This window comes from Salmo trutta, chromosome 24, assembly GCF_901001165.1.
Source record: "Salmo trutta chromosome 24, fSalTru1.1, whole genome shotgun sequence".
Classification (NCBI taxonomy): domain Eukaryota; kingdom Metazoa; phylum Chordata; class Actinopteri; order Salmoniformes; family Salmonidae; genus Salmo; species Salmo trutta.
The window spans coordinates 39,860,796-39,887,416 of NC_042980.1; the positions used below are offsets into that span (position 1 = coordinate 39,860,796).

A 26,621-nucleotide genomic window follows, 5' to 3' on the forward strand; every position below is an offset into this window, starting at 1 on the left:
TACCAAGTTGCTGTCTGACTCACCCACTGACAGGGGGGAGCAAGTCAATGTGGAGTTGGCTAGCTAAGCTAACAGTTAGCTAACTCGTTAACATTAACGTTATTGAAAGCCGGGTAGATATCAGCTAACTAGTTGACGTTTAAATCAGCTGTCGAGCTCTTTAGCTAGTTAACGTAATGACAGGCGGTTCTCCACCCCTGAACCAGATGTCTGAGTTGTTTTAATAGGGGTTAAATCCAGAAATGTCGCGCCGTGACAACTGTAGATACGTCTAACTAGCTAACTTGTCAATGTTGGCTAGAGGAGCTGTAAGGTTAGCTAGCACCACAATAAAATATCTGACTATGGACGTGGTTGCGCGGCCTGCTCCTTAACTACAGCTAACTAGCGAACGTTAGCGCATTGTCTGCTGAAATGCAAATATTTCAAAACGATGAATTCGTAGTATGTGTCTAAATCTTGCCAGATATCCAGCTACCTTCTACAACTACCCTAATGAATTTGTATCAACGGTTACAGTTGCTGGCCAGGCAAAGGCCTGGAAAACTGCGCTTGGAAACTAGGCCTTCAAGTGACGGATCGCACTGCGATATCAGACTTAATACGGTTGTTGTTAGCTAGCTAGCTTCCAATTTAGCAACCTAGCTGTTTTTACAAAATTTTATTGTCTTGATATTTCGAAGTGTAATGATATGACATTTCTGATTTTGGAATACGATCTTAATTTCCTTGATGATGAATGCAAGCAGATCACACAGCCAACCAACCCAATGTTACGTTAGCGAAGTACTGTAGCTAGCTATCTAGCTAAGTTGACAGATACACCCGTGTTGGATGTATTTTAAGTAGCTAGCAAAGATGATGTAGCTACAGAATCATGGACCTGTTTGGTCAACTGTAATATGATATATAATTTATTTTTCATAACTTGTAAACGAATGCGTAATCTATTGCCTGTCAATTAACTTACTTGCCAACAACATCCTTGCAAAATGCTAACTAACGTTAGTCAGTGACTGTTTTCATAGTGATCTTATCAGAATGACGGAAGAAATATAAATGGCTAATCAGCTAGATCAATGGCATAAATGTATATAATGTCACCTCCAATGTCGTCATGGACATAGCTTATTTCTGAGTGATTTAGGGCTGAACTCTCAGGTTTGGCCCTTACTGTCTAGTGGCCCCTGTCATTCGGGATACAGCTGTAATTCAAGGCCCATTTCACATGACATAGCCAGCAAGTGATGTTTAAAGAGCTAGCTAGCCCGACAGGCAGCAACAGTATTTATGTGTTATTAGCTAGTCATCCAGTTAGAGACAGAAGGATGTTGAACAGAGGATGACCTCCCTTGTTTCACAATGCCATTCGGTATGGTATCATTTTCAATTCGCAGTTACTGATTTAGAAGGAATGATCCCTGACTGACTGGTGTTTTCTTTGTGCAATATGCTGTTGCTTAATTAGCAGTGGCTAAATGTATTCATCACTTATGGGGATCCAACTGTAGCCTACTCAATAGTGTGGTTTTGAGCTGGGCTCTCTAGGGAATGTCCTGCAGTAGAAGCATTTTAATGGCATGTTTCTGACGCCAGTGGCCACATGCTAAGGACAGGAAATGTCTCAGTTTTAGTACCTCAAAACTTCACTCAATTTGTTTCGTTACTGAATTGACCTCTAGCAGATGGATACAAATGTCAACACAGTGCTACAGATTATTTAGAATCCTTAAAAAAATGTAGACCTACTACTACCACACCCAGGCATCTCCCGAAGATGACATATCAGCAGAATCACTTTTAATGGCTTTTAGGGTTGCGCCTAATCACTGTTTGATCAGATTGTGTTTTGCAGGGCTTGAATCTGGGTTTAGTTTTGAGTTGAATTATCATGTTACCAATGTCCTCTCTGGAATGATAAAGCTGTTCTCAATCTTTTTTCTTTTTTTTTAACAAGTTTCTCATTATAGCTACCTAACGTCAAAGAGTAAAGCAGCCAGGTGTTGATCAGAGAACTCGCACGGACGCAAGCACACACAGAGCTCTCCAGCTTTACCAGACCAGCACAGCTGCGGTGGTTTCTTTAATGACATCACAAACTTAGTCACGGTCAGTCCAGACCCAACCATTTAAATATGTCACCGAATACATCAAGGCCTATGAAGGAAATATAATGTGTAGGGAATACATGATCAAACCCTCTTGTTCCGAACTGGGGTGGATTGGATTTCCAGTCATATTGTCTCTCTGCCAGGCAAGACTGGTGTCCTCCCTGCAGCCAACTGATTGCAGCCACATATGTGTTCAGGAGGATGCAACATACTGAACTTTGCAGATAGAAATGCCATGAATATATCATCAGACATAATTCTCTACTCGTCATGTCAGAGAGAGGAATGTATATCTATTCTACTCAATATATTTCTATTGTGGTGTTGTGCCAGTGTAACAGTCTAGCTTCCGTCCCTCTCCTCGCCCCTACCTGGGCTCGAACCAGGGACCCTCTGCACACATCGACAACAGCCACCCTCGAAGCATCGTTACCCATCGCTCCACAAAAGCGAGTGACATCACCGATTGAAACGCTATTAGTGCCACCCCGCTAACTAGCTAGCCATTTCACATCGGTTACACCAGACTGAACGCTGCCCAGGCTTTCAGCTGGGTGGAGAGGACAAAGAGAGTTAATAATACTCATCCTTATGGCCTTTGTGTCCTCTGGAACTGCGGTTGGCCTTTGTTGGGACATACAAGCTCAGTGTGCATGGTGTGGTTATAAGCCAGATTGTACCTTCGAGCTGGAGGGAGAATAGAATTTATGGTGATGACTTTCTCCTAGACTTTAATGAAGTTGAGGCTTTGCGTTTCTGTAGGCTAGATATTGAAACTATATATTTTGATAAGAAAGATGCTGCTGATTTTGGCTTTTTTTTTTCAAGGAAGTTTATTTTAAATCGGGAAGTGGTTGAGCAGTTTTCCCAAAGACTGAGAGGTGGAAAAAAGCATACATTTGTATTTCATCTAGACATTCTGTGTTGTTCTGGAACAGAATCGTAAAGGAGAGTGAAAGCGAAAAGGGATGAGAAATATATCTCCTGCTTCCTGGCCAACTGATCCCATGGTTACTTCAGGAAATCCCCTCTCTTGTCTGAAACTGAGAGTTGTTGTCTTTGCTTTATGCTGTTCAGAGTTCAAATCCTAAAACACTGTGTGCCTCCACCACCTCTGTACATGTCAAGAATAAGACTGAACTCTAAATGGTGTATGATTAATTTCCTATTCCAGCATATGTGGTTTGTAGAATAACTGTCAAGTTTCCATCTGGTCAGGGGCTTATGGTAGTAGGAAAAGCGAGCAGCAAGTACAGTATGTCACATTTCCATCGTTGGATATCCATCGTCTGCTCCCAATCTTACCTAACAGTTTTCATGATATCAGCGTCACGTGCTTAGGCCTATTATTTTGGTTTTCCTTCTGATCTCAATTGGATGAATATTAGATTGGGGATTCGTCACTGAACGATTGTTTCGTTTTGCTTTGTTTTGCTTGTTATTGCTCAATCTAAAAAGTTTGAGATATATCTTGATGGCCAATGCTATGGGATTGTGCAGGGGATTACCTGAGTGCGGTAGTCTTACATGAATCCCATCCTTCCCAGATGATTTCCATCCTTAACCCTAAGAGTTTCCGTCTTGTGGCTTTTGGCCACTAAGAGTTTCCGTCTTGTGGCTTTTGGCCACTGTAAGGGGTTGATCCCTAGATCAGTGATTCTTCCAAGCGGAGGGCACTGTTGAGAGAACCCATCAACAGAGCCCTGACGTTAGTGTCATTACAGCACTGAAACGCAGGCCAATGATCCACTTGGCTATTAATTGTTTTTCATGCTGGCAGGCATGCCGGTTATGATGATCATTATACTGTCAGAATGAGCCTGTTTAAGTAACACTCCATGGCAGTCATTTAGCTAGACTTGAACCACAACTGTTCATCTTGAGTTCTTTTGCTTGTTTGTGTATAAAAAAAATTATTAGGGACTACAATTAATTCATGTGCATTTAGCAGGGTTGGGGTCAATTTCATTTAAATTCCAGTCAATTCAGGAAGTACACTAACGTTCCAATTCTCTTCCATGCTTTTCAATGACACTGTCTTACGTCAAAGTCAGCACTGACGGTATGGAATAGTTCAAAAGTAGTTTGGCTATAATGTGCTGTCTAACCCACTGATGTATAAGGTCTAACCTATACCTCAGTGTGTCTAACATTAACAAATATTGCTAAACCCCATTACTGCCTCAAAACTGTCAGATTAATCTAAGCGAAAACAAAAAATCTATGTTGATGCTTTTTTGATGAAGTATTACTTGCCGTATTTCACATCTAGCTAAGGATTATTGTGCTTCAATGAGCAGTATTTTTGAATTTGAAGGTGGGCATGAAAGCTAGCAAAAACTTTTGGGCTGACACCAATTAGTTGACTGGTCAATTGTTTGGTCGTCAGGCTGTTGGTTGACCGAGATTGTTTTAGTCAAGCGTTTACATATACAGTACCAGTCAAAAGTTTGGACACACCTATTCATTCCAGGGTTTTTCTTTATTTTTACTATTTTCGAAATTGTAGAATAATAGTGAAGCCATCAAAACTATGAAATAACACACATGGAATCATGTAGTAACCAAAAAGTGTTAAACAAATCAATTTATTTTATATTTGAGATTCTTCAAAGTAGCCACCCTTTGACAGCTTTGCACACTCATGGCATTCTCTCAACCAGCTTCATGAGGTAGTCACCTGGAATGCATTCCAATTAACAGGTGTGCCTTAAGTTAATTTGTGGAATTTTTTTCCTCAATGCATTTGAGCCAGTCAGCTGTGTTGTGTCAAGTTAGGGGTGGTATACAGAAGATAGCCCTATTTGGTAAAAGACCAAGTCCATATTATGGCAGCTCAAAGAACAGCTCAAATAAGCAAAGCGAAACGACAGTCCATCATTACTTTAAGACATGAAGGTCAGTCAATACGGAATATTTCAAGAACTTTGAAAGTTTCTTGAAGTGCAGTTGCAAAAACCATCAAGCGCTCTGATGAAACTGGCTCTCACGAGGACCGCCACAGGAAAGGAAGACCCAGAGTTATCCTTTGCAGCAGAGGTAAGTTCATTAGAGTTAACTGCACCTCAGATTGCAGCCCAAATAAATGCTACACAGAGTTCAAGTAACAGACACATCTCAACATCAACTATTCAGAGGAGACTCTGTGAATCAGGCCTTCATGGTCGAATTGCTGCAAAGAAACCACTATTAAAAGACCAATAAGAAGAGACTTGCTTGGGCCAAGAAACACAAGCAATGGACATTAGACCGGTGGAAATCCTGCCTTTGGTCTGATGAGTCCAAATTCACCTCTGTGTCTTTGTGACACGCAGAGTAGGTGAATGGATGATCTCCGCATGTGTTGTTCCCACCGTGAGGGATGGAGGAGGAGGTGTGATGGTGTTGGGGTGCTTTGTTGGTGACACAGTCTGGGATTTATTTAGAATTCAAGGCACACTTAACCAGCATGGCTACCACAGTGTTTTGCAGCGATACGCCATCTCATGTGGTTTGCGCTTAGTGGGACTATGATTTGTTTTTCAACAGGTCAATGACTCAACACACCTCCAGGCTGTGTAAGGGCTATTTGGCCAAGAATAAGAGGGATGGAGTGCTGCATCAGATGGCCTGGCCTCCACAATCAACCCAATTGAGAGGGTTTGGGTTGAGTTGGACTGCAGAGTGAAGGAAAAGCATCCAACAAGCGCTCAGCATATGTGGGAACTCCTTCAAGACTGTTGGAAAAGCATTCCAGGTGAATCTGGTTGAGAGAGTGCCAAGTGTGTAAAGCTGTCATCAAGGAAAGGGTGACTCGTTTGAAGATTCTCAAATATAAAATATTTTTTGATTTGTATAACTTTTTTTTGCTTACTACATGATTCCATATGTGTTATTTCATTGTTGTAATGTCTTCACTATTATTCTGCCATGTAGAAAATTGTAAAATTAAAGAAACCCTTGAATGAGTAGGTGTCTAAACTTTTGACTGATACTGTATACTTTCCGAATGCGCTGTATATCACCAGTAGTACATTTACTGTTAATTCCTATAGTTTCTCATCTACAATGTTTGTTACTTTGGTTAAGGTGATTTCTTTTGATGCATTCAATCTTATTCCAGTCTTCGTGTTTTCATTGTCGGAGTGGACACATTGTTTCCAGAGTGCACAACTTTTGCTACACTTGTGAGAAGCAAGTTGTTTTGGTTTATTTAATTCCATTTACGAGTTGTCAATAAAATGTAGTCATTGTCTTTTGTTTGGACCACTCCTTTTCAATGTTGAGTAAGGACGCGCACACATAGAAGTAGTCATATTCAATCAATCCCTATCCCAGTCGGCTGTCCCCACATGCTTCAAGATGGCCACCATTGTTCCTGTTCCTAAGAAAGCTAAGGTAACTGAACTAAATGACTATCGCCCCGTAGCACTCACTAATGTCATCATGAAGTGCTTTGAAAGACTAGTCAAGGATCATATCACCTCCACCCTACCTGATACCCTAGACCCACTTCAATTTGCTTACCGCTTCAATAGGTCCACAGACGATGCACTGCACACTGCCCTATCCCATCTGGACAAGAGGAATACCTATGTAAGAATGCTGTTCATTGACTACAGCTCAGCATTCAACACCATAGTAACCTCCAAGCACATCAATAAGCTTGAGACCCTGGGTCTCGACCCTGCCCTGTGCAACTGGGTCCTGGACTTTCTGACGGGCTTCCCCCAGGTGGTGAAGGTAGGAAACAACATCTCCACTCCCCACAAGGGTGCGTTCTCAGCCCTCCGGTACTCCCTGTTCACCCATGACTGCATGGCCATGCACGCTTCCAACTCAATCATCAAGTTTGCAGACGACACTACAGTGGTAGGCTTGATTACCAACAACGACAGCCTACATGGCAGAGGTGAGGGCACTCAGTGTGGTGTCAGGAAAATAACCTCTCACTCAACGTCAACAAAACAAGGAGATGATTGTGGACTTTAGGAAACAGCTGAGGGAGCACCCCCCTATCCACATCGACGGGACAGCAGTAAAGAAAGTGGAAAGCTTCAAGTTCCTTGGCGTACACAGCAATAACAAACTGAAATGGTCCACCCACACAGACAGTGTGGTAATGAAGGCGCAACAGCACCTCAGGAGGCTGAAGAAATTTGGCTTGTCACCTGAAACCCTCAAACTTTTACAGATGCCCAATCGAGAGCATCCTGTCAGGCTGTATTACCGCTTGGTACTGCAACTGCACCGCCCACAACCGCAAGGCTCTCCAGAGGGTAGTGAGGTCTGCACAACGCACATCTCTGTGGGCAAACTACCTGCCCTCCAGGACACCTACAGCACCCGATGTCACAGAAAGGCCAAAAAGATTATCAAGGACAACAACCACCTGAGCCTCTGCCTGTTCACCCCGCTACCATCCAGAAGGCGAGGTCAGTACAGGTGCATCAAAGCTGGGACCGAGGGACTGAAAACAAGGCCATCAGACTGTTAAACAGCCATCACTAACATAGAGTGGCTGCTGCCAACAGACTCACTGGCCACTTGTAATAAATGGATTTAATGAAGGGATCACTGGTCACTTTAAACAATGCCACTTGAGTAATGTAGGATATGTAAACATTATTAATCTCAAGTGTATATACTATTTTGTACCAGCTATTGCATCTTGCCTATGCTGCACGCACATCGCGCATCCATATCTTTATATGTACATATTCTGTAGTCGTTGTGAATTTGTTAGATTACTTGTTAGATATTACTGCACTGTTGGAACTAGAAGCACAAGCATTTCGCTACACTCGCATTAACATCTGCTAACCATGTGTATGTGACCAATCAAATTTGATTTGATTTATTCTTATAGGCTACCTGGCCTGCGAGGAAAATGTAGGCATACAAATGTGCCCATTTGGGGACCTGATAGTATTTCTGATTGGCTTAACACACAACCACTAATGACCTGTGGAGCTTCTCAGAGTAATGTTCTCTTCACCTCAAACATCAAGCAAACAAAGTCTGTTTATACATCCATTGAGAATGACATCAGTTCCTCAATGTATTTGAAACATATTTCCAGGGCTCTCCCTTTCGATAACCTCTCAGCATGAAAGAGAAAAATGTCATGTTCTGATCCAATGGAAACATCATAGAACAGGCCTACCTGATTACTTCTTATCAGTGCTTGACTTGGACTGAAATAGGTTCCGGTACTCATTTTGGGTGCTGGTACTGTTTATATTTAGGTGCAGGAGATCCACAATACTTTCAAGCAAATATTCTATAGGAGGAACAGGAGCTCAAGCAGTTGAAATATGAGATGCCGGTACTCCGCTCCGGTGAGCTCCTGCCAAGTCCAGCACTGCTGCTTATCCCTTGCGCAAATACCCTACAGCTGTGTCTGTCTGCAAGTTTTGGGCTGGACCCAAGTTAATAGTTGATACAATGTTTCAAGTTTGTTGCAAAATTGTGTAGCTAATGTGATTGGATAGGATATTTTTTTTATCAGGATATTTTATACCTGCAGGCTGTAATGTTTTTATTTGTTAACTTTATGTAGGCTATTTTTACATAGTTGGCAATAGAAGCTTGTTTTTAGGTTGATCATTTTCATTTAGATTTGGGTAGAATTTTGATTAACCACATGACAATGATTTTCAGATATGAAAACATTATAAATTAAATGAAGCTGTTCCAAGAAAATGTGCATTTGAAAACCATAACTGGCACGCAGATCAGTAGAAATGGTAAGATAAATTGGCATTCCACATGAAAGGTTGCCGATTCCTCGTGTAGCCTATTACTGGCAACTTCAGGAGAGTAATGGCAGAATCTGCGAAAGCCAGCAGGAGCGGGAGAATGGTTAGGTTAAGGTTATTTTCTTCTGGTTATCTAGATTTCTGGCGCCCTCTTGAGTCATTGTCTTATTTCATCAAACTGTAAACTTAAAGCATCAGACAAGCTCAAAGCACATAGTTGATTTTATTAAAACACATAGTGTGTCTATATATGAAAAATAGATGCTTAAATTTTGAACAATCGATTGGTCGAAAGAACAGATGCATTTCAGTCAACCAAGATTTTTTTGGGTCTGACTGACATCTTTGACTAAAACAATGCTGCTAACCAACCATCTACCTACTTAGTGCTCCACACACAATGTTGAATCTTCCAACAAAAGCTAGCTAGCAAGCTACTGTAGCTAGTTGTGCTAATGCTAACATTATGAGTTTTCATGCTGTTCTTGTCATTGCAGTTAGGTCATTGCAGTTGCCTCCCGAGTCAGCTGCTGAGCTCAGCTGACCCAACGATATGATTGCGGCGAAAAATGCAAACTTAAACTGATTTCTGATAACTGTTGGTTCCTCTTAATTGTGGGGCTGCATGTCTACAACTTTAGGGTCATTTAAACCGGCTAAGCAAGCTTTTTATGTCAGTGAAGGAAGAGCTAGGTAACTAGTTCACTAGCTAGCTACAATAATGAATGTTAGCTACACAGCTGATCAAGTCACTGCACTGCCTGGCGACCAACATCCTTGCACAGAATTTGTGCAGGAGATAGCCACCAGTTTCTTTTTATTTTCCCACAATTGCAAACTATTAAATCACTGTCACAACATTTGCAATAATTAGGTAGTTAGTATTCATATTTCATGGACTCATACGAGAGCGCAGTTATATACAAAAAAATAGGAACTGGGTTTACATTTTTTCAGTGGCGTATGCTCACTATTCAAATTTAAATATGAGTTCCATTTCCTGCAAGACAGATTGGTTGAGGGACAAGTGTCCAGGAAGAGTGACGCCATCTGATGTGAGACAATGTTTCTATTAGGAATTTTTAAAATTTTAATTGGAGTTTAGTTCACTTTTTGAATTGTAATGGGATTGACCCCAACCCTGGCATTTCCACTACTAGCATTCATTGTATCCTTGCCATACTAGCAGTCTCTGAGGTCGTCTTGGCCTCTTCCTCTCCAGAGTCAGGCCCATGGTGTCAATGTCATGCTGTTTTAACTGGAGACGTTGCTGCCTACTCTCTCTGTACTACAGCCCTTGGAAAGTGCTCGTTGGCAGCCTCACTGCTGAATATGAGGTTCTTTCCATCTGTTGAGGATTGTTATCTTTCTATATTTTTCCACTTATTGCTGTACGTTGTTAGTAGCAGTATCATCGTAGTAAATGTCTTTTCACCTCTTACCACAGACTTAATAACAACCAAACATTTGTTTAATTCCAATGCCTGCATGGCTAGCTATGGCTGGATGTTATACAAGACTACACCGGCCCAAAATGCTAGAAAATTAGGCCTGTATGTTTTTGCTATGACGTCTCGTAAGTGGTGCCAATAAGTGCTGAGTTTGCAGCCAGGTGTTATCGTGTTTCACTGATGGTCATGCTGATAACCAGCACATGCCAAGCTCTCAGCTGATGTGATGGGAAATAAAACACCCGGACTCGGCAGCAGCCTGCCAGAGATGGTGTTGGTCTAACCGGTTCCTCTGTATACCGTTGTTCCTTATTACGTCATGCCTGTAATGCCTATCAATCTTACTTCTGCACATTGCCTCTACAATACTGTTTTCTAACTGCACTCACGGAACGCAAGCAAGTGTCTGGGGGAAAATATGAAAGATTGTTCCTTATCATTGTGATATGTCCCAAAGTGTCTTGACTGACAGTGTTTAAGAATTCAAGACTTATCTTTACCCTTGCAATGTTATATCATGCACATGCCTTAGTCATATTTCAGTGTACACTGTCTTCTTTATTGTTTTTCCCAAGCCAAACACCGAGCCAGGCTCACCTGACAGGTGATCACTGACACCACCAAACAACTTATTTGATAACGCGTGATGACTATAAAAAAGAAACATACCGTATATAACACAAAACGTAGACGTGATCCATGTTAATCTTTCCTATCGCGTCCATTAGTTTTTGTGAGTGAGACCACCATGCCGTATTTTTATTGTCTATGAAACTAACCCAATGATACACCCTAACCCTGTCCTCTCTTCTCCAGGTTATGCAATGGTCTCAGCGGCCCGTCCAGATCTCCAGGTGGTTCTATCCCTCTCTCTCGTGCCGCGGCCGCTGCTCTCCTCCCTCTGCTCTGCCTCTGAGGTTGCTGAGGCACCTCCTGTGATTTCCCTCGTGGTCAGTGCTGCCTAAGAGGCCAAGATTGCCAAGATCTGCCCCGTGGCGAGCATGACAGCCACCACGCGTGGCTCTCCGGTGGGGGGCAACGACAGCCAGTCGGGCCAGGGCCAGGCACCCGATGCCCAGAGTCCGAGCCAGCCCCCACTGCCACAGAACCAGGTCAGGAAACTGTCTGTCCCATCCTCTCATCTCTGTCCTTCACCTCAACACCATCTGTTCACCATGTTCTCTCTTCTAGTCCTCTTTCCTTTTTCTGTCTCTCTCTCTTTCCTCATCCAGGGCTCCAGAATAACATTTTCTCATGGTGGCACTGGTGCCACTAACTTATTCAGTTGGTGGAACCAGCCCATGATTTGGTGGCAAACCCAATATTTGTATTTCTCAAGGTCACACAGTATAATAAATTTGAGTCATCTTATGAAGTCATTCACAATGCTTTATTAAGAAGTGTAATAGACTACCGAGATGGTATTCGATAAATCCGTTGTTACATCTAACATATCCAAGCTGGAATGCATGATTCAAAATACTTTTATATGCAACCTAAACCAGTTGTTGTCATGCATTTTGGGGTGACAATTAGGCTATTTTTGTTATATTTTACTGTCAAAATAGGGCTCCAGGATTTCCATACGGTCTATTCAGACCCCTTGACTTTTTCCACATTTTGTTACGTTACAGCCTTAATCTAAAATTGATTAAATCGTTTTGTCCCACATCAATCTACACACAATACCTCATAATAACAAAGCAAAAACTGGTGCCGTCGGAAAGTAGTCAGACCCCTTATTCTAAAATAGATTTTTTTTCCTTCAACACAATAACAAAGCAAAAACAGATTTTTAGAAATGTTTGCATATTTATTAAATAAAAAAACAGATCACATTTACATAAGTATTCAGACCCTTTACTCAGTACTTTGTTGAAGCATCTTTGGCAGCAATTACAGCCTCGAGTCTTCTTGGGTATGACGCTACAAGCTTGGCACACCTGTATTTAGGGAGTTTCTTCCATTATTCTCTGCAGATCCTCAAGCTCGTCTGTCAGCTTGGATGGGCACCGTGCTTCACCGTAGGGATGGTGCCAGGTTTCATCCAGACGTGATGCTTAGCATTTAGGCAAAAGAGTTCAGTCTTGTATTCATCAGACCAGAGAACCTTGTTTTTCATGGTCTGAGAGTCCTTTAGGTGCCTTTTGGCAAATTGCAAGTGGGCTGTCATGTGCCTTTTACTGAGGAGTGGCTTCCGTCTGGCCACTCTACCATAAAGGCCTGATTTGGTGGAGTGCTGCAGAGATGGTTGATCTTCTGCAAGGTTCGCCCATCTCCACAGAGGAACTCTGGAGCTCTGTCAGAGTGACCATCGGGTTCTTGGTCACCTCCCTGACCAAGGCCCTTCTCCCCCGATTGCTCAGTTTGGCCGGGCGGCCAGATCTAGGAAGAGTCTTGGTGGTTCCAAACGTCTTCCATTTAAGAATGATGGAGGCCGCTGTGTTCTTGGGGACCTTCAATGCTGCAGAATTTTTTTTTTGCCCTTCCCCTGATCTGTGCCTCGACACAATCCTGTCTTGGAGCTCTGCGGACAATTCCTTAGACCTCATGGCTTGGTTTTTGCTCTGACATGCACTGTCAACTGTGGGACTGTTATATAGACAGGTGTGTGCCTTCCAAATCATGTCCAATCAGTTGAATTTACCAAAAGGTGGACTTCAATCAAGTTGTAGAAATAGCAAAGTGTCTGAATACTTATGTAAATAAGGTATTTCTGTACTTTGATTTTTATACATTTGCAAACATTTCTTAACTTGTTATTGCTTTGTGATTATGGGGTGTTGTGTGCAGATTGCTGAGTATTTTCTTATTTAATCTATTTTAGAATAAGGCTGTATTGGAAAGAATAGAAAATGACTTAAGTGAAAGTCACCCAGTAAAATTGTACTTGAGTAAAATTCTAAAAGTATAGATGTTCGACACATACAACAGAGTTACACATGGAATAAGCAAACATACAGTCAATAATACAGTATAACAAAATAAGTCTATACAGTGAGTGCAAATGAGGTGAGTTAAGGCAATAAATAGGCCATGGTGGCGAAGTAATTACAATATAGCAATTAAACACTGGAATGGTAGATGTGCAGAAGATGAATGTGCAAGTAGAGATACTGGGGTGCAAAGGAGCAAGATAAATAAATAGAGTGTGGGGATGAGGTAGTAGGATGGGCTGTTTACAGATGGTGCAGTCATCTGTGAGCTGCTCTGACAGCTGGTGCTTAAAGCTAGTGAGGGAGATATGAGTCTCCAGCTTCATTGATTTTTGCAGTTCCTTCCAGTCATTGGCAGCAGAGAACTGGAAGGAAAGGCGGCCAAAGGATGAATTGGCTTTGGGGGTGACCAGTGAGATATACCTGCTGGAGCGCTTGCTACGAGTGGGTGCTGCTATGGTGACCAGTGAGCTGAGATAAGGCGGGGCTTTACCTAGCAGAGATTTGTAGATGACCTGGAGCCAGTGGGTTTGGCGACGAGAGTGAAGCGAGGGCCAGCCAACTAGAGCGTACAGGTCGCAGTGGTGGGTAGTATATGGGGCTTTGGTGACAAAATGGATGGCACTGTGATAGACTGCATCCAATTTGTTGAGTAGAGTGTTGGAGGCTATTTTGTAAATGACATTGCTGAAGTCAAGGATCGGTAGGATGGTCAGTTTTACGAGGGTATGTTTGGCAGCAGAGGTCCGGACAACAGGTAAAAAGTACATTATTTTCTTTAGGAATGTAGTGAAACTTCAGTAGTTCTTTCAAGTGTTTTTACTGAAGTACTTTACACCACTGCTAAATATAATACCTCCTGCTAGTAGCCATGCATTAGTCTAACAGTAAATGTAATGTCCCCCAAAAAAACTTTGCTATTACGCCTAGTGCAGTTGCGATAGCCGATGCAGAATTTTGCGAGCTCCGTATTTCAAAGCTATATCAGATATCTTGATTGTAAAACAGTGTGCTTGGAGCTCAATAATGATCATTGAGAAATAAAATTATACCTACAGGAAGCTGAGACCATCCTCTCTTTTAATATGGACAGCTAGTTGCTTCCGAAGTAGTTTTATTCCCCCCTGCAGGTTCATTTTGAAATGTTGTACAATCACAGTGGCAGGGCAGACACTTTTTATTACAGGAATCATGAGGATAATTTAATACTGTTGAACAAATTCATGATTTTGTCCACCCCAATAATAGGACGTTTTAATAAATGGTCACAGTCTGGAGTCCTGTCATCTCCTCTCTTTCATTCCCCCTCATCCTGTGCTCATTTTTCTGCTAAAGCAGATAGTATGAAACTAACTCCCTCCTCGTGGGGCATAAAGCTCTCCTGAATCATCGAACAGTAACTCCAAATATGAATCCAACCTGTTTTAGCCTCTCTGAAAGCATAACACAGGATACGTGGAGTGTTTGACGAATGCTGTATTGATGTTTTGTTTAGACCTGAGTGTTGGTGTGTGACACTGTTACTGCATCAGTGGCCCACAGTGTCACTGAAGCAGCACAGAGACTCATGTAGTTGAGTTAACCTGCGGGAGGGGTGGGGGGTGGGTGACAAAGCGTGTGTGTGTGTCTGTGGGAAACACTACACCACAGTCAGTGCTCACACCTAAGCGGAACGGGAGAGGGAGACTGGGAGGGAGGATACAATGAACACAAGCTCCTGAATGATATAGACCGAGAGGGTGTTAGAGATGAGTCGTACCCAGACGTGAGAGGCAAGCTGGCTATGTAGGTCATCCAAGCAGAAGGAGCCTTCTCTACACACCCCCACATTTCCCAAGTTCTGCAGCTCTGCTACTCACACACACACACACACACACACACACACACACACACACACACACCACACTTGATGCTGCCGCTACCACTGCTGCTCATACATACTAACAGCTAGCTAACTAGCGATTAGCATTAGCTGCTAACAGGATTTATTTTAAGCTACGACATGCTAAGAAAAGACAAACTAGCTGTTTGTGTATATTACAGTCTGCAAACTAATAGTGTGATTATAGGAAGCTTTGAAGCAGTATCCGTGTCACCAGCATATTGTTGCGTCTGACCACGCAGAGTGAACATGAAGTGCTGGTGACTCCATGGTCAAGCAACAACTCTCCTTGAGTGTGAGGGGGCAAGGCTTTGTGTGGGAAGCGGCATGCGGGTGAGGGAGAGGCGACTTGCAAGTAGCAAACGGATTAAAATATAACACGTGCCAGAGTTGCGTATCGCATTTATCAAACCAAACATTGAAATACCGTTATAGAAGGTTAAGTAAAAACTCAAACCGGTCCGTTCATCAATACGTGTGTGTGTGTGTGTGTGTGTGTGTGTGTATATATAGTAAAATACTGTAACGCCCAATCCAATGTCTGCGTGACGTTGGTTGTATTTTCTCATGGGTTGGCTAGCAGGCGGGGTATTGATTGTTTAATTTTTTTGTGCATTTCTTCCCTATTTTCTGTGTGTTTCAGACGTCGTCCCCTAACTCGTCCAATGAGAACTCTCCAGTGAGCCCCGCGGATGAGCAGGGTCAGGGGGATGGACCCCCACAGCTGGAGGAGGAGGTGGAGGAGCCAGCCTTCCCTCACACAGACCTGGCCAAGCTGGATGACATGATCAACAGGTACACCCACACACTTACACACACGGCCAAACTGGACGACAGGTGTATGTATTCTATTTATTTTTATAGGGACAGTGAAACAATCAACGTTTAAGTAAAGTGATGGTTTTATCCAGTCGGCTAATTTTCAACCACAGTCCCTGGGCAAGTTATTAAAAACAATTGCAATAACAATACAGACAAACAATGAGCAGTGAGCACATGCAGAGCAACATAGGACAAGCAACACGTAACACGCAGACAGACGGCAACATAGGACAAGCAACACATTGCACGCAGACAGACGGCAACATTGGACAAGCACCACGTTGCACGCAGACACAGAGCAACATAGGACAAGCACCACGTTGCACGCAGACACAGAGCAACATAGGACAAGCACGACGTTGCACGCTGACACAGAGCAACATAGGACAAGCACCACGTTGCACGCAGACACAGAGCAACATAGGACAAGCACCACGTTGCACGCAGACACAGAGCAACAGGACAAAAAGCAACAAAACAAAATCCAGTAAAGCAACAAACAGGGTTTCCACACCTCACAAGCTACAGATAACATGGAAAGCGGCAATACACTGTGTGTGTGGTTGTGAGGAGGAATGTGTTTCTCTGTATTCATGTGGATGTTTTGTGTTTCCAGACCCCGCTGGGTGGTTCCAGTTCTGCCAAAGGGAGAGTTGGAGGTTCTTCTAGAAGCTGCTATAGAGCTTAGTAAAAAGGGTAAGAATATTGGCTCATTCTATTTCTCAAATTACTACTCCATGTCTTGAACATTAGGCAATCAAGATGGTATAGAAAGCCTGTCCTTGGCTATGTACACATCTGAAATCGCATTGACAGCAGTGCATTTCAACCACTGTGTATGGAGTTTAGACTAGCTTGATGGTCAACTCTCTTTTAGTGTAATTGCACTTTGTCAACGTCCCATTAAAATGTCCGCCTCCGCATAGTTTCTCTTTAGATTGATATTTGACCTGTAGCACTTGAAATAAAAAGGATCTGTGGTAGCACAATATCTCCATGCACTTAATTATTGTCTGTTTTCTGTCTGTTTAGAACTTGATGTGAAGTGTGAGGCGTGCCAGAGGTTTTTCAGGGACGGCCTGACCATCTCTTTCACCAAGATCCTCACAGACGAGGCCGTCAGCGGGTGGAAGTTCGAGATACATGTAAGTCTTTATTTTATTCCATTTCATTTCATCAGGATAGTGCTCTCAAAAGCAATGGCCACCGTTTTTCAAGGAGTCGTGGGCCCTCTTTCCACTACTTTGAAAATCCTCCTTCCAGTCCCTTCCTTAGGCTAATCACTCATTTGACACAATTGGATTGGTGAAACCTATCCAGTGTAACTCCTGTTTTCACCAATCCAATTATCTTAATTGTGTGATTAACTCAAGGAAGGAAGGCTGCATTTCTGAAGAAGTATTCAAACAGGGCCTTGGTAAGGGGAGTGATGTCACAAGAAGCACCCTGCTGTTGAGATCTGATCGACAATTTCTGTCCTCTATTGAAAGCTCAGCAGGTGTCTTATATTCCTCTGCATCAGTCTAAATTCAGTTTGCTATCTGGGCCCCTGTGCTGAAGGAAAGAAGGGAGAATGAACCGGGAGAATGCCAGTGGTGATCAATGCTCTTTTCATCGGAGGAAGGGGCTTGGGTTTGGCTGTTCTGTTCTTTAACTCTGACGTTGATACTGAATAGCCTTTCTCAGTGGAGCGTGAGTCACCCGCTCTTGACAGCCCAGGCCTACCTCTAGCCCCAGGCTCAGCTGACTGCTGTGCCCCCTTACAATTTATCCTACCATTTCTACTGTTCTGCGTGCCAATTCAGATTTTTTTTATATGACGATTTTCGTGGAACAATTTCATTTCAAAGTCATTGTCACATGATTAATCATAAAAATCTGAATTAAAATGATAAAAATGGGAGATCACCAGCCTCTGCCTTATGGACACATTGATACACCGTGATTCATTGGCGGGTAAAGAAATTAGTGCATAGAACTCATAGCCTTTAGGTCAATGCAGCAGTTGGCTTATAAACTCTTTCACACCGAGGAGTGTGATTATCGAGGGGGAGATTGTTGGAAAGATTTTTCAAATAGCTTACTTTGAGAAACTATAGTGTTATTATTATCATTCGTAATGGATGTAAAAAAAAAAAACACTTTCGTACATTTTCCGCACAGCAGGCCAGTTACTTCTATGCATGCTCAGGCGCACGTGCTCACTCAACATTATTTTACCTTTATTTAACTAGGCAAGTCAGTTAAGAACAAATTCTTATTTTCAATGACTGCCTAGGAACAGTGGGTTAACTGCCTTGTTCAGAGGCAGAACGACAGATTTTCACCTTGTCAGCTCAGGGATTTAATCTTGCAACCTTTCTGTTACTAGTCCAACGCTCTAACCACTAGGCTACTTGCTGCCCCGATTATCAGGAAAGCGAAACCAGACACATGCTCATTGCTCACATGGAGCACTCCAAAAAAATACAATGAAAACATTTACAGATCTTGTACATGATGGTTATGAAATAAACCAAAACTTGTTTCTCAAATGACCGGTAAATTTAAAACTTCCCGGTCAAGTTGTCCGGTGCCATGTTTTCCTTTGGAAAACCTTGCAATAGACATAGTTCCTGGCCACTCGCTTCCCTGCAAATATGATGGCCTCTTTTGAGTTGATACATTGCTACCGCAGACTTGGGAATGTGTTGTGAAGAAACAGGATAGCTCTGTAGCAGCTTCAATATGGAGGAAGCTCCACCTAAGCCCTCAGTGAGGCTATGTGGAGCCGTCACTCTATTGCTTACACCGATCTCGCTCTCTCTCCATCCACAGAGGTGTATCATCAACAACACCCACCGGCTGGTGGAGCTGTGTGTGGCCAAGCTCTCTCAGGACTGGTTCCCCTTGCTGGAGCTGCTGGCCATGGCCTTCAACCCCCACTGCAAGTTTCACATCTACAATGGTACAAGGCCCTCTGAGACGGTGCCCGCCGGGGCGCAGCTGGCAGACGACGAGCTCTTCGCCCGCCCCCCTGACCCTCGCTCTCCAAAGGTAGGGTCTGAATTCAAGGTAGGCCCCCTCAAATAATTTTTTATTACTCTTGTCAACCACCTGTTTTATCAATGTATTCCTTATTTAGGACCCAAAACTGTTTTTAAAAATATATTTTCCGTGATTTGACACTTTTATTGAGACGGGGAGACAAGCAAGTGGGAGAAAAAGGGTGGGATCGGTGGACACAGGGATTGAACCCTGGTCTCCGGCAGGGAGTCTTATGTGACTGCCGGGGAGTGTTACTGCAACACATCGGCCCCAAACTTAACCCACCCTTTTTTCCCCCCAAAGATATTTTTCCAAAATCGCCAAATAACCCCACTTTTCCCCAAGACCCTATAATCTATCCTCTGATTTTTCAACACTCTCCCGAGGAAAGAAATGTTAACTCAGTTTGTCTATATCGTCTGTTTGCAAAATATATAACCCTCTATCTTCAAGGCCAATTCCACTATTTACTGTTGAGGCTATTCTTGTATCAAGGTGGATCAACAAAAAGATACACAGAGGATGTTTTAATAAACTATGTCCTGGGACTGATGCGATATTGGCTATACTGTCTCTTTCTCTCCCAGCCAAATCTCATATAGGCACAGTGAGAAATGTCAGATTTGTATTTATTTATTATAGAATTGAGTCTAAATTAAATATCCTCTGGATGGATGCTCCATGGTTAAATCTTTTTAATTCACTCTCCACGATTGCCGTAGCAACAGAAATCCAGAGAACAGGCTTTTTTTATTCTTTGGCAATTTATTTTCTTGGAACGAATGCGCTCTTTGCTCTGGCCTTGCTGCCTTGCCTTAGGGCCAGTGCACAGAAACAAAGGATGACTACTCTGTGGACTGGGTAGGAAATAAGAGGAATGGAAATAAAACAAGCGGATGTACTCGAGGTGTCTGGACTGTTGTGGAGTTTAAATGAGATTAGGCGATGCTAGGGAGAGAGTGAGTGAGTTTGCTATGAAAACCGCAATGAATGGAGCGTGGGCCGGTGGTGGTCAATGTGAACACTGTTTGCTGTAGGTGGCAGTCTGCCCAATACAAACACTGCTGCAGCCTCTGATATGGGTCTGTGGCAGTTTTTTCCTCTGATTTTCCCTCCAATTAAGCCTTTCTGTGTAACCGCTTTGAGACTAGAGGGATGTATTTTGTGTAGCCAAACAGCTTGAGTGGATAGTGGAAGCATGGTGAGTATTTTTACTTTATGTATTTTTAACAAGTGGTTTGTTTTTTTCCCTCTTCGTTCACAGGGCTGGTTGGTGGATTTAATTAACAAATTCGGCACGTTAAACGGGTTTCAAACGCTGCACGATCGCTTCATAAGTGGCCAAGCACTGAACGTCCAGATCATCGCTGCCCTTATCAAGTGAGTCGGCCCATATACATACATACATACACACACACACACACACACACACACACACACACACTTTAATTGGTGACATCTAAAGAGCACGTTTCACTAGCTCTCCAGTGCTTTCTACATTATATGGAGCTAACTCCTACCATTCACCACCAGTGTGTAACATCCTACCGTGTCATCAGTAAATAAGTCCTCAGGCTCTTGCTGTGATGGGGTCTGTCTTCATGACTAGATTGATGTGGTCATTTAGTGGACTCTTTAATGTGACCCATAGAGCAATCAAACCCACAACTCTGTTGTAAGAACCATGCTTCAACCAATAGAGCTATGGGAATAGCATGGTCTACTAGACGTGTTGTGACTGTTTTGTCCTCCAGGCCTTTCGGGCAGTGTTACGAGTTTCTCACGTTGCACACGGTGAAGAAGTACTTCCTGCCCGTCATCGAGATGGTTCCTCAGTTCCTGGAGAATCTGACAGACGAGGAGCTGAAGAAAGAAGCAAAGAACGAAGCCAAAAATGATGCCCTGTCCATGATCATCAAGTCCCTGAAGAACCTGGCCTCCAAGGTGCCTGGGCAGGAGGAGACCGTCAAGAACTTAGAGATTTTTAGGTTAAAAATGATTCTTAGGTGAGTTTGCTTCAGACCAAACTGTCCTAAAGGTTTTGTTTTAAAACACTTTGTAACTATTGGCTAAATGCTAACCTGAGATACCTGCACGCATCGTGTATTGATGTCAATGAGAGTTATGTAAAAATGTGAGTAATGTTCGTGGACTTTAGTTAGGAATTGCCCCAATGTGAACTATTTGTTGATGGTGATTGTGTTTTCATCCACAGGTTATTGCAAATTTCCTCTTTTAATGGCAAAATGAATGCACTAAACGAAGTAAACAAAGTAATCTCCAGTGTGTCCTATTACACACATCGGCATGGCAACCCCGAGGAGGAGGAGTGGCTAACTGCAGAACGCATGGCGGTGAGTTAAACATCAATCAAGTAAAAAAAAATGTATTTAGTAATTGTCAGCAAACATGAATATACACAAACAAAATTAAGTTAATCAAATGTATTTGTTTAACGCTACACAAGTGCTTTTGCCACAAAGTATCTAGTATAGAGAGTATACCTTAGTGTGGTTTCTGTTAGCGTAGTCGGCAGAACTGATGGTGTTTGAGTGGAGATTGAAAGATGTCTGTATGTTTGTCAGGAGTGGATCCAGCAGAACCACATCCTGTCCATTGTGCTGAGGGACAGCCTTCACCAGCCTCAGTACGTAGAGAAACTAGAGAAGATACTGCGCTTCGTCATCAAGGAGAAAGCTCTTACCATGCAGGACCTGGACAACATCTGGGCTGCACAGGTACCGTGCATGCGTTTGTTAGTGCATGTGTGTGTGCGTTTGAAGAGAAATCATTGATGATCACACATTGTTCATGGTTCAGGTGAAGGGAATATGACCCGTAACAGCTCTTACAACAGAATGCTAAATCATTCATGTCTTAACTGGGGCATTTCCAGGTCTTTGGGGTTGATTTGCTGAAACGCCCTTACCTAAGCATGGATCGGTCTATCAAATTGAGTTTATGTGCTCCTGCATTTTCTCTATGTGAAATGTAAGGCTGAAAACAGATAAACCAGCAATGCGATCGCTGCCATATTTTTTTGTTGTTGACACGTTGTTTCACTGGCAGGCTGGTAAACATGAGGCCATTGTGAAGAACGTACACGACCTTCTGGCCAAGCTGGCCTGGGACTTCTCTCCTGAGCAGCTCGACCACCTCTTTGACTGCTTCAAGGTGAGACTTCTCTCCACACACAGCACGTTTCACTATCCTTGAGGGTACCAAAAATGTATTTCCTTAACTCATAACCCTAAACATAATCCGTAAGCCTAAAATATCCTTTATCAATGTATGGACCTGGGAAATGTCCCCACAAGGGATCATTTTCCTAGTTTTACTATCCTTGTGGTGACTTTCTGCTACCAACGAGGAAGCACACACACATTGCTCTCCTAACCCCTGTGGTGGTTTGTTTGTGCTCTGCAGGCGAGTTGGACGAATGCCAGTAAGAAGCAACGTGAGAAGCTGTTGGAACTGATCCGTCGCCTGGCGGAGGACGACAAGGATGGAGTGATGGCCCACAAGGTGAACATGGGTTAAAGAGATGTATTTTTCCAGCTCTTGTGCTCCATTTGGATATGAGTATTGAAGGTTCCTCTACTCCTCTCACCACAAGGTGCTGAACCTGTTGTGGAACCTGGCTCACAGCGATGACGTGCCTGTAGACATCATGGACCAGGCCCTCAGTGCTCACATCAAGATACTGGACTACAGTTGCTCTCAGGTAATACTAGGTACCAGTCAAGAGCCAGGCGACTGCTTTCCCACACGGGTCGAGGTATTGAGAACCAGTCAATGTTTTTAGGGGTCTGTTGGGATGCTAGCAAGAATTGGCTTATGGCTGTGTGTGTTCCTTGAATACTGTTGATGTTAATGTAACTGTTCATTTCAGGATAGAGACACGCAGAAGATCCAATGGATCGATCGCTTCATAGAAGAGTTGCGCACCAATGACAAATGGGTGATTCCTGCACTAAAGCAGATCCGAGAGATCTGTAGCCTGTTCGGAGAGGCTCCTCAGAATCTCAGGTAAGGGGATGGACAGGGTCCGAGTTCAACTACGGGCTGGGAGGGAGACATAATTCATAAACTCTGTTGAACATGCTTGTGATTTACAAAGATATGGAAACGGAATGAGTACAAATTGAGGCTTATTCAGAAGGACACGAGGTAACAGACAGAAATGTACACTGGATAGCAGACATGCTTATTTGTAATGTAGAATAAGGAATTTTGTCAGCTCTACCTGCAACATTGTAAATATTCACACCACTTTCATTTTGGTTGTGCTCAGAATGCTATGCTTGGTTATACATTTGCTCTACGCCTTTAAAGCATGGCCTTAATTTTTCACATAGCTGACACTTAGATGTCCCTGGCATTTTAATCACATTTCCAGAGGGGCTGAAGCATGCCAACTCTTTTGTAAACAGGCATTTTCTGTTAACAGTCTGATATTTGACCTTGCCATCCAGTTTGATCTGGTTTTCACTAACGCTTAGACAGTGAGAATTCTTAGACCAAAAATGAGCGAATGTGTACTGTATCTTGCTTCTTGAACGCTGATCTCTCAAAGTAAGCATAGATGTTGAATTAGGTGCTGCTTTTAATAACGTGCAGTTGTACTGACTGAAGTAGCATTGGTAAATGCAGCAAATATGTAGCACACCACATGCCTGTTGTTTTTCAGAAAGAAAATGCCTATTAACATACAAACGAACTTAGTGGGGTAAGTTGACAGCTAATTTGGGGGATATTATGGCAAAAATAAAACTTTGAAATTGTTAAATGTCTAAATTCACTCTTTCTCTCAGATGGTACAACAGATCTGTATTGTTTATTTTCATTCATAAATCTGCTTTAGCAAACCTTTCTCAAGGTAAACCTCAAATTACACCATATTCCCTACACTACTGCACTACCTTTGACCAGAGCCACAAATGACCTCATAGTGCACTACGTTTCACCAGAGCCACAAAGGTCTCTTGTCAATTACTGTACTGTATGGGGAATTGCATGCAAAAGTAGTCCACTACATGGGAAATGGGGTGTAATTTGAGATGCACTCAAAAGCGTCTCTTTCTGCACCAGCTCCTCTTAGCTCCAATCACCGACTGTTTGCAGGGTGACATTTGGGGGGCATTTCTGGGAGCACTGCTTACTCACGTTTCTGAAACACATCGTAGTGATTTTAAGAATGAAATTCATCACCATTTCTCTTTCTGCACACACAGACACACACCCACACACAGATCCTGGGGTACTGTTTAGAATGCTGGATATACCAATACTGCTTTCTTTGCACTACAGGTGCAGAGAAGCAACAGCATTTTGCAGATAAATTATTCGAACTTCATTAGTAGGAGGGGGGTTGATGTAAAAGTTGATGTTGTCGGCCTGTCATAGACATGGTGACTAAGTCTCTGAACTTTTATGTCTTTCTCTCTCCATCCCTCTCTCTCTGCTCTACAGTCAGACCCAGAGGAGTCCTCATGTGTTCTATCGTCATGACCTGATTAACCAGCTGCAACACAACCATGCCCTGGTCACGCTGGTGGCTGAGAACCTCTCTGCCTACATGGAGACCATGAGGCAGTTCTCTAAAGGTACGGAACACCTCACACAGGAGGGGACATTTTCTCATTCATCACCGTTGCCTCATTCTTGACTTTCAGACTTCTTCTGATAGCAGAATATGTGAAATACTATTTCTCTGTTATCTACCCTCTTTTTCTAACCCTGGGGCAATTGGCATGTTAGTTTTCCATTTGAAAAACCTCAGCATTTGGGTAAAATTTTAAGATGCACCTTGAGCCCTCACATAGATGATTGTGTGTGTGTCGTGTAGCCGAGCAGGCGGAGTTTGACCCCCAGACGGTGAGGGTAGGGAGCCGCTACAGCCACGTACAGGAAGTCCAGGAGAGACTCAACTTCCTGAGGTATGACATCACATCCGCGGGGTAGTATCATTAGGCACCAAACAGAAGAAAAGACTGTAACCGGCAGGGACTGAAGCGCTCATTTCTGTTTTCCATTGCAGAGCCCTTTTAAAACGTTTTACATTGCATGACCTAATGAATACGACCCAGCTCGTCTTCATGGATTAGTGAATGGAAGTGAACGGTGAACTGAGCCACTGTAGTCTGATCTTCATGGTTAATGCATGTGTCTGTGTTGTCCCCAGGTTCCTGCTGAAGGACGGACAGTTGTGGCTCTGTGCTCCTCAGGCCAAACAGATCTGGAAGTGCCTAGCTGAGAACGCAGTCTTTCTTTGTGACCGAGAGGCCTGCTTCAAATGGTACGCTGCCATCGTCAATATTATTATCACCTCGAAAGGGTGAATATGGCTCCAACATCTTTCTATTTCCTTTTACTCATTAATAGAGAACAACTCAAATGTTCTCCATTTTCTCAACACGAAAAACACCAAGTCAACTCTGTTTTTCTTACACAGGTACTCCAAGCTGATGGGAGATGAGCCAGACCTGGACCCGGACATCAACAAGGACTTCTTTGAGAACAACGTTCTGCAGCTGGACCCGTCTCTGCTCACGGAGAACGGCATGAAGTGCTTTGAGAGGTTCTTCAAGGCCGTCAACTGCAGGGAGGGCAAGCTGGTGGCCAAACGTAGGGCCTACATGATGGACGACCTGGAACTCATAGGCCTGGACTACCTCTGGAGGGTGAGTTATTTAGCCTACTTATCACTGTTATGAAGCTGTTATAACTGGCAGCTGTTGCTACTTGTAGGGCTGGACCAATATTCACTCTAGTGCAGAATAAATATCAGCCCATGCAGAGAAGCATGAAATTGAACTTCACTAAACTTTCTAGAGTTTTCCCAGTTAGTTAACACTATCAACCTTTCCCTTTACTGTGGGAATTGTGATTGATACAACACAGTATTAGCCACTGTCAATGTAATACCGAAACAAAAACGAACTATGCGTGAGATTGTGTTTTAGGCAGAATACATCAGAATAGGATTCAATAGCATTGAAAGGCACGACTCAGGCCCGTACTCTACACAGACCGGTGCGCTGCAACCAAACAGAGCTGCAGTAGGCCTATATGCAAATATACCATTGCCATATATGGTTATGTGCCATTCACTTTCATCTGGACTGTGTTTACTGCATGAGTGGTTGTGAGTAGATGCGCTTGTTTAGAGATCAAAGCGAGAGCTGTATGTAAACACTTGTGCACATTTGTATATTTGTTCATATCATTTGCTAGATAGTGAGTTGTTAGCCCAGTTATAGATCATTTGTAGTCAGCAATGGGGAAGTGGTTGCTTCCTACAAGAGCACAAAACGTGTGCATTTCTAGCCATCTTTGAAAAGTGTCAGTTAATTATATATATTTTTTGTCTTAACCTCTCTTGTGTAGGGGGCAGTATTTTCACGGCCGGATGAAAAATGTACCCAAATTAAACGGCCTACTACTCGGGCCCAGGAACTAGAATATGCATATTATTAGTATATTTTGATAGAAAACACTGACGTTTCTAAAACTGTTTGAATGATGTCTGTGAGTATAACAGAACTCATATGGCAGGCAAAAACCTGAGAAAAATCCAACCAGGAAGTGGGAAATCTGGTTCTTGTAGTCTTTTTAAGTCATTGCCTATCTAACACACAGTGACTTAGGGT

The 26,621-nt window shown here is 43.0% G+C and overlaps 1 protein-coding gene across 6 annotated transcripts in view; it reads left to right on the forward strand.

The window, feature by feature from the left end:
• The window catches only part of LOC115161300 (probable ubiquitin carboxyl-terminal hydrolase FAF-X), a 69,281-nt gene that overhangs the window by 794 nt on the left and 41,866 nt on the right, over positions 1-26,621 (forward strand). For 2 of the 6 annotated variants that reach the window (XM_029712160.1, XM_029712165.1), the window contains exons 2-19: positions 11,119-11,414; positions 15,764-15,915; positions 16,559-16,638; positions 16,975-17,087; positions 18,760-18,996; positions 20,234-20,349; positions 20,724-20,975; positions 21,185-21,323; positions 21,555-21,707; positions 22,039-22,143; positions 22,396-22,494; positions 22,586-22,693; positions 22,862-22,998; positions 23,660-23,698; positions 24,442-24,575; positions 24,818-24,908; positions 25,154-25,267; positions 25,424-25,652. In XM_029712160.1, the coding sequence (XP_029568020.1) occupies positions 11,304-11,414; positions 15,764-15,915; positions 16,559-16,638; positions 16,975-17,087; positions 18,760-18,996; positions 20,234-20,349; positions 20,724-20,975; positions 21,185-21,323; positions 21,555-21,707; positions 22,039-22,143; positions 22,396-22,494; positions 22,586-22,693; positions 22,862-22,998; positions 23,660-23,698; positions 24,442-24,575; positions 24,818-24,908; positions 25,154-25,267; positions 25,424-25,652 (2,409 nt within the window). In that variant the 5' untranslated portion in view covers positions 11,119-11,303. The remainder of the gene's footprint in view (positions 1-11,118; positions 11,415-15,763; positions 15,916-16,558; positions 16,639-16,974; positions 17,088-18,759; positions 18,997-20,233; positions 20,350-20,723; positions 20,976-21,184; positions 21,324-21,554; positions 21,708-22,038; positions 22,144-22,395; positions 22,495-22,585; positions 22,694-22,861; positions 22,999-23,659; positions 23,699-24,441; positions 24,576-24,817; positions 24,909-25,153; positions 25,268-25,423; positions 25,653-26,621) is intronic. The other 4 variants (XM_029712164.1, XM_029712166.1, XM_029712161.1 and 1 more) reach the window with 3 other exon arrangements.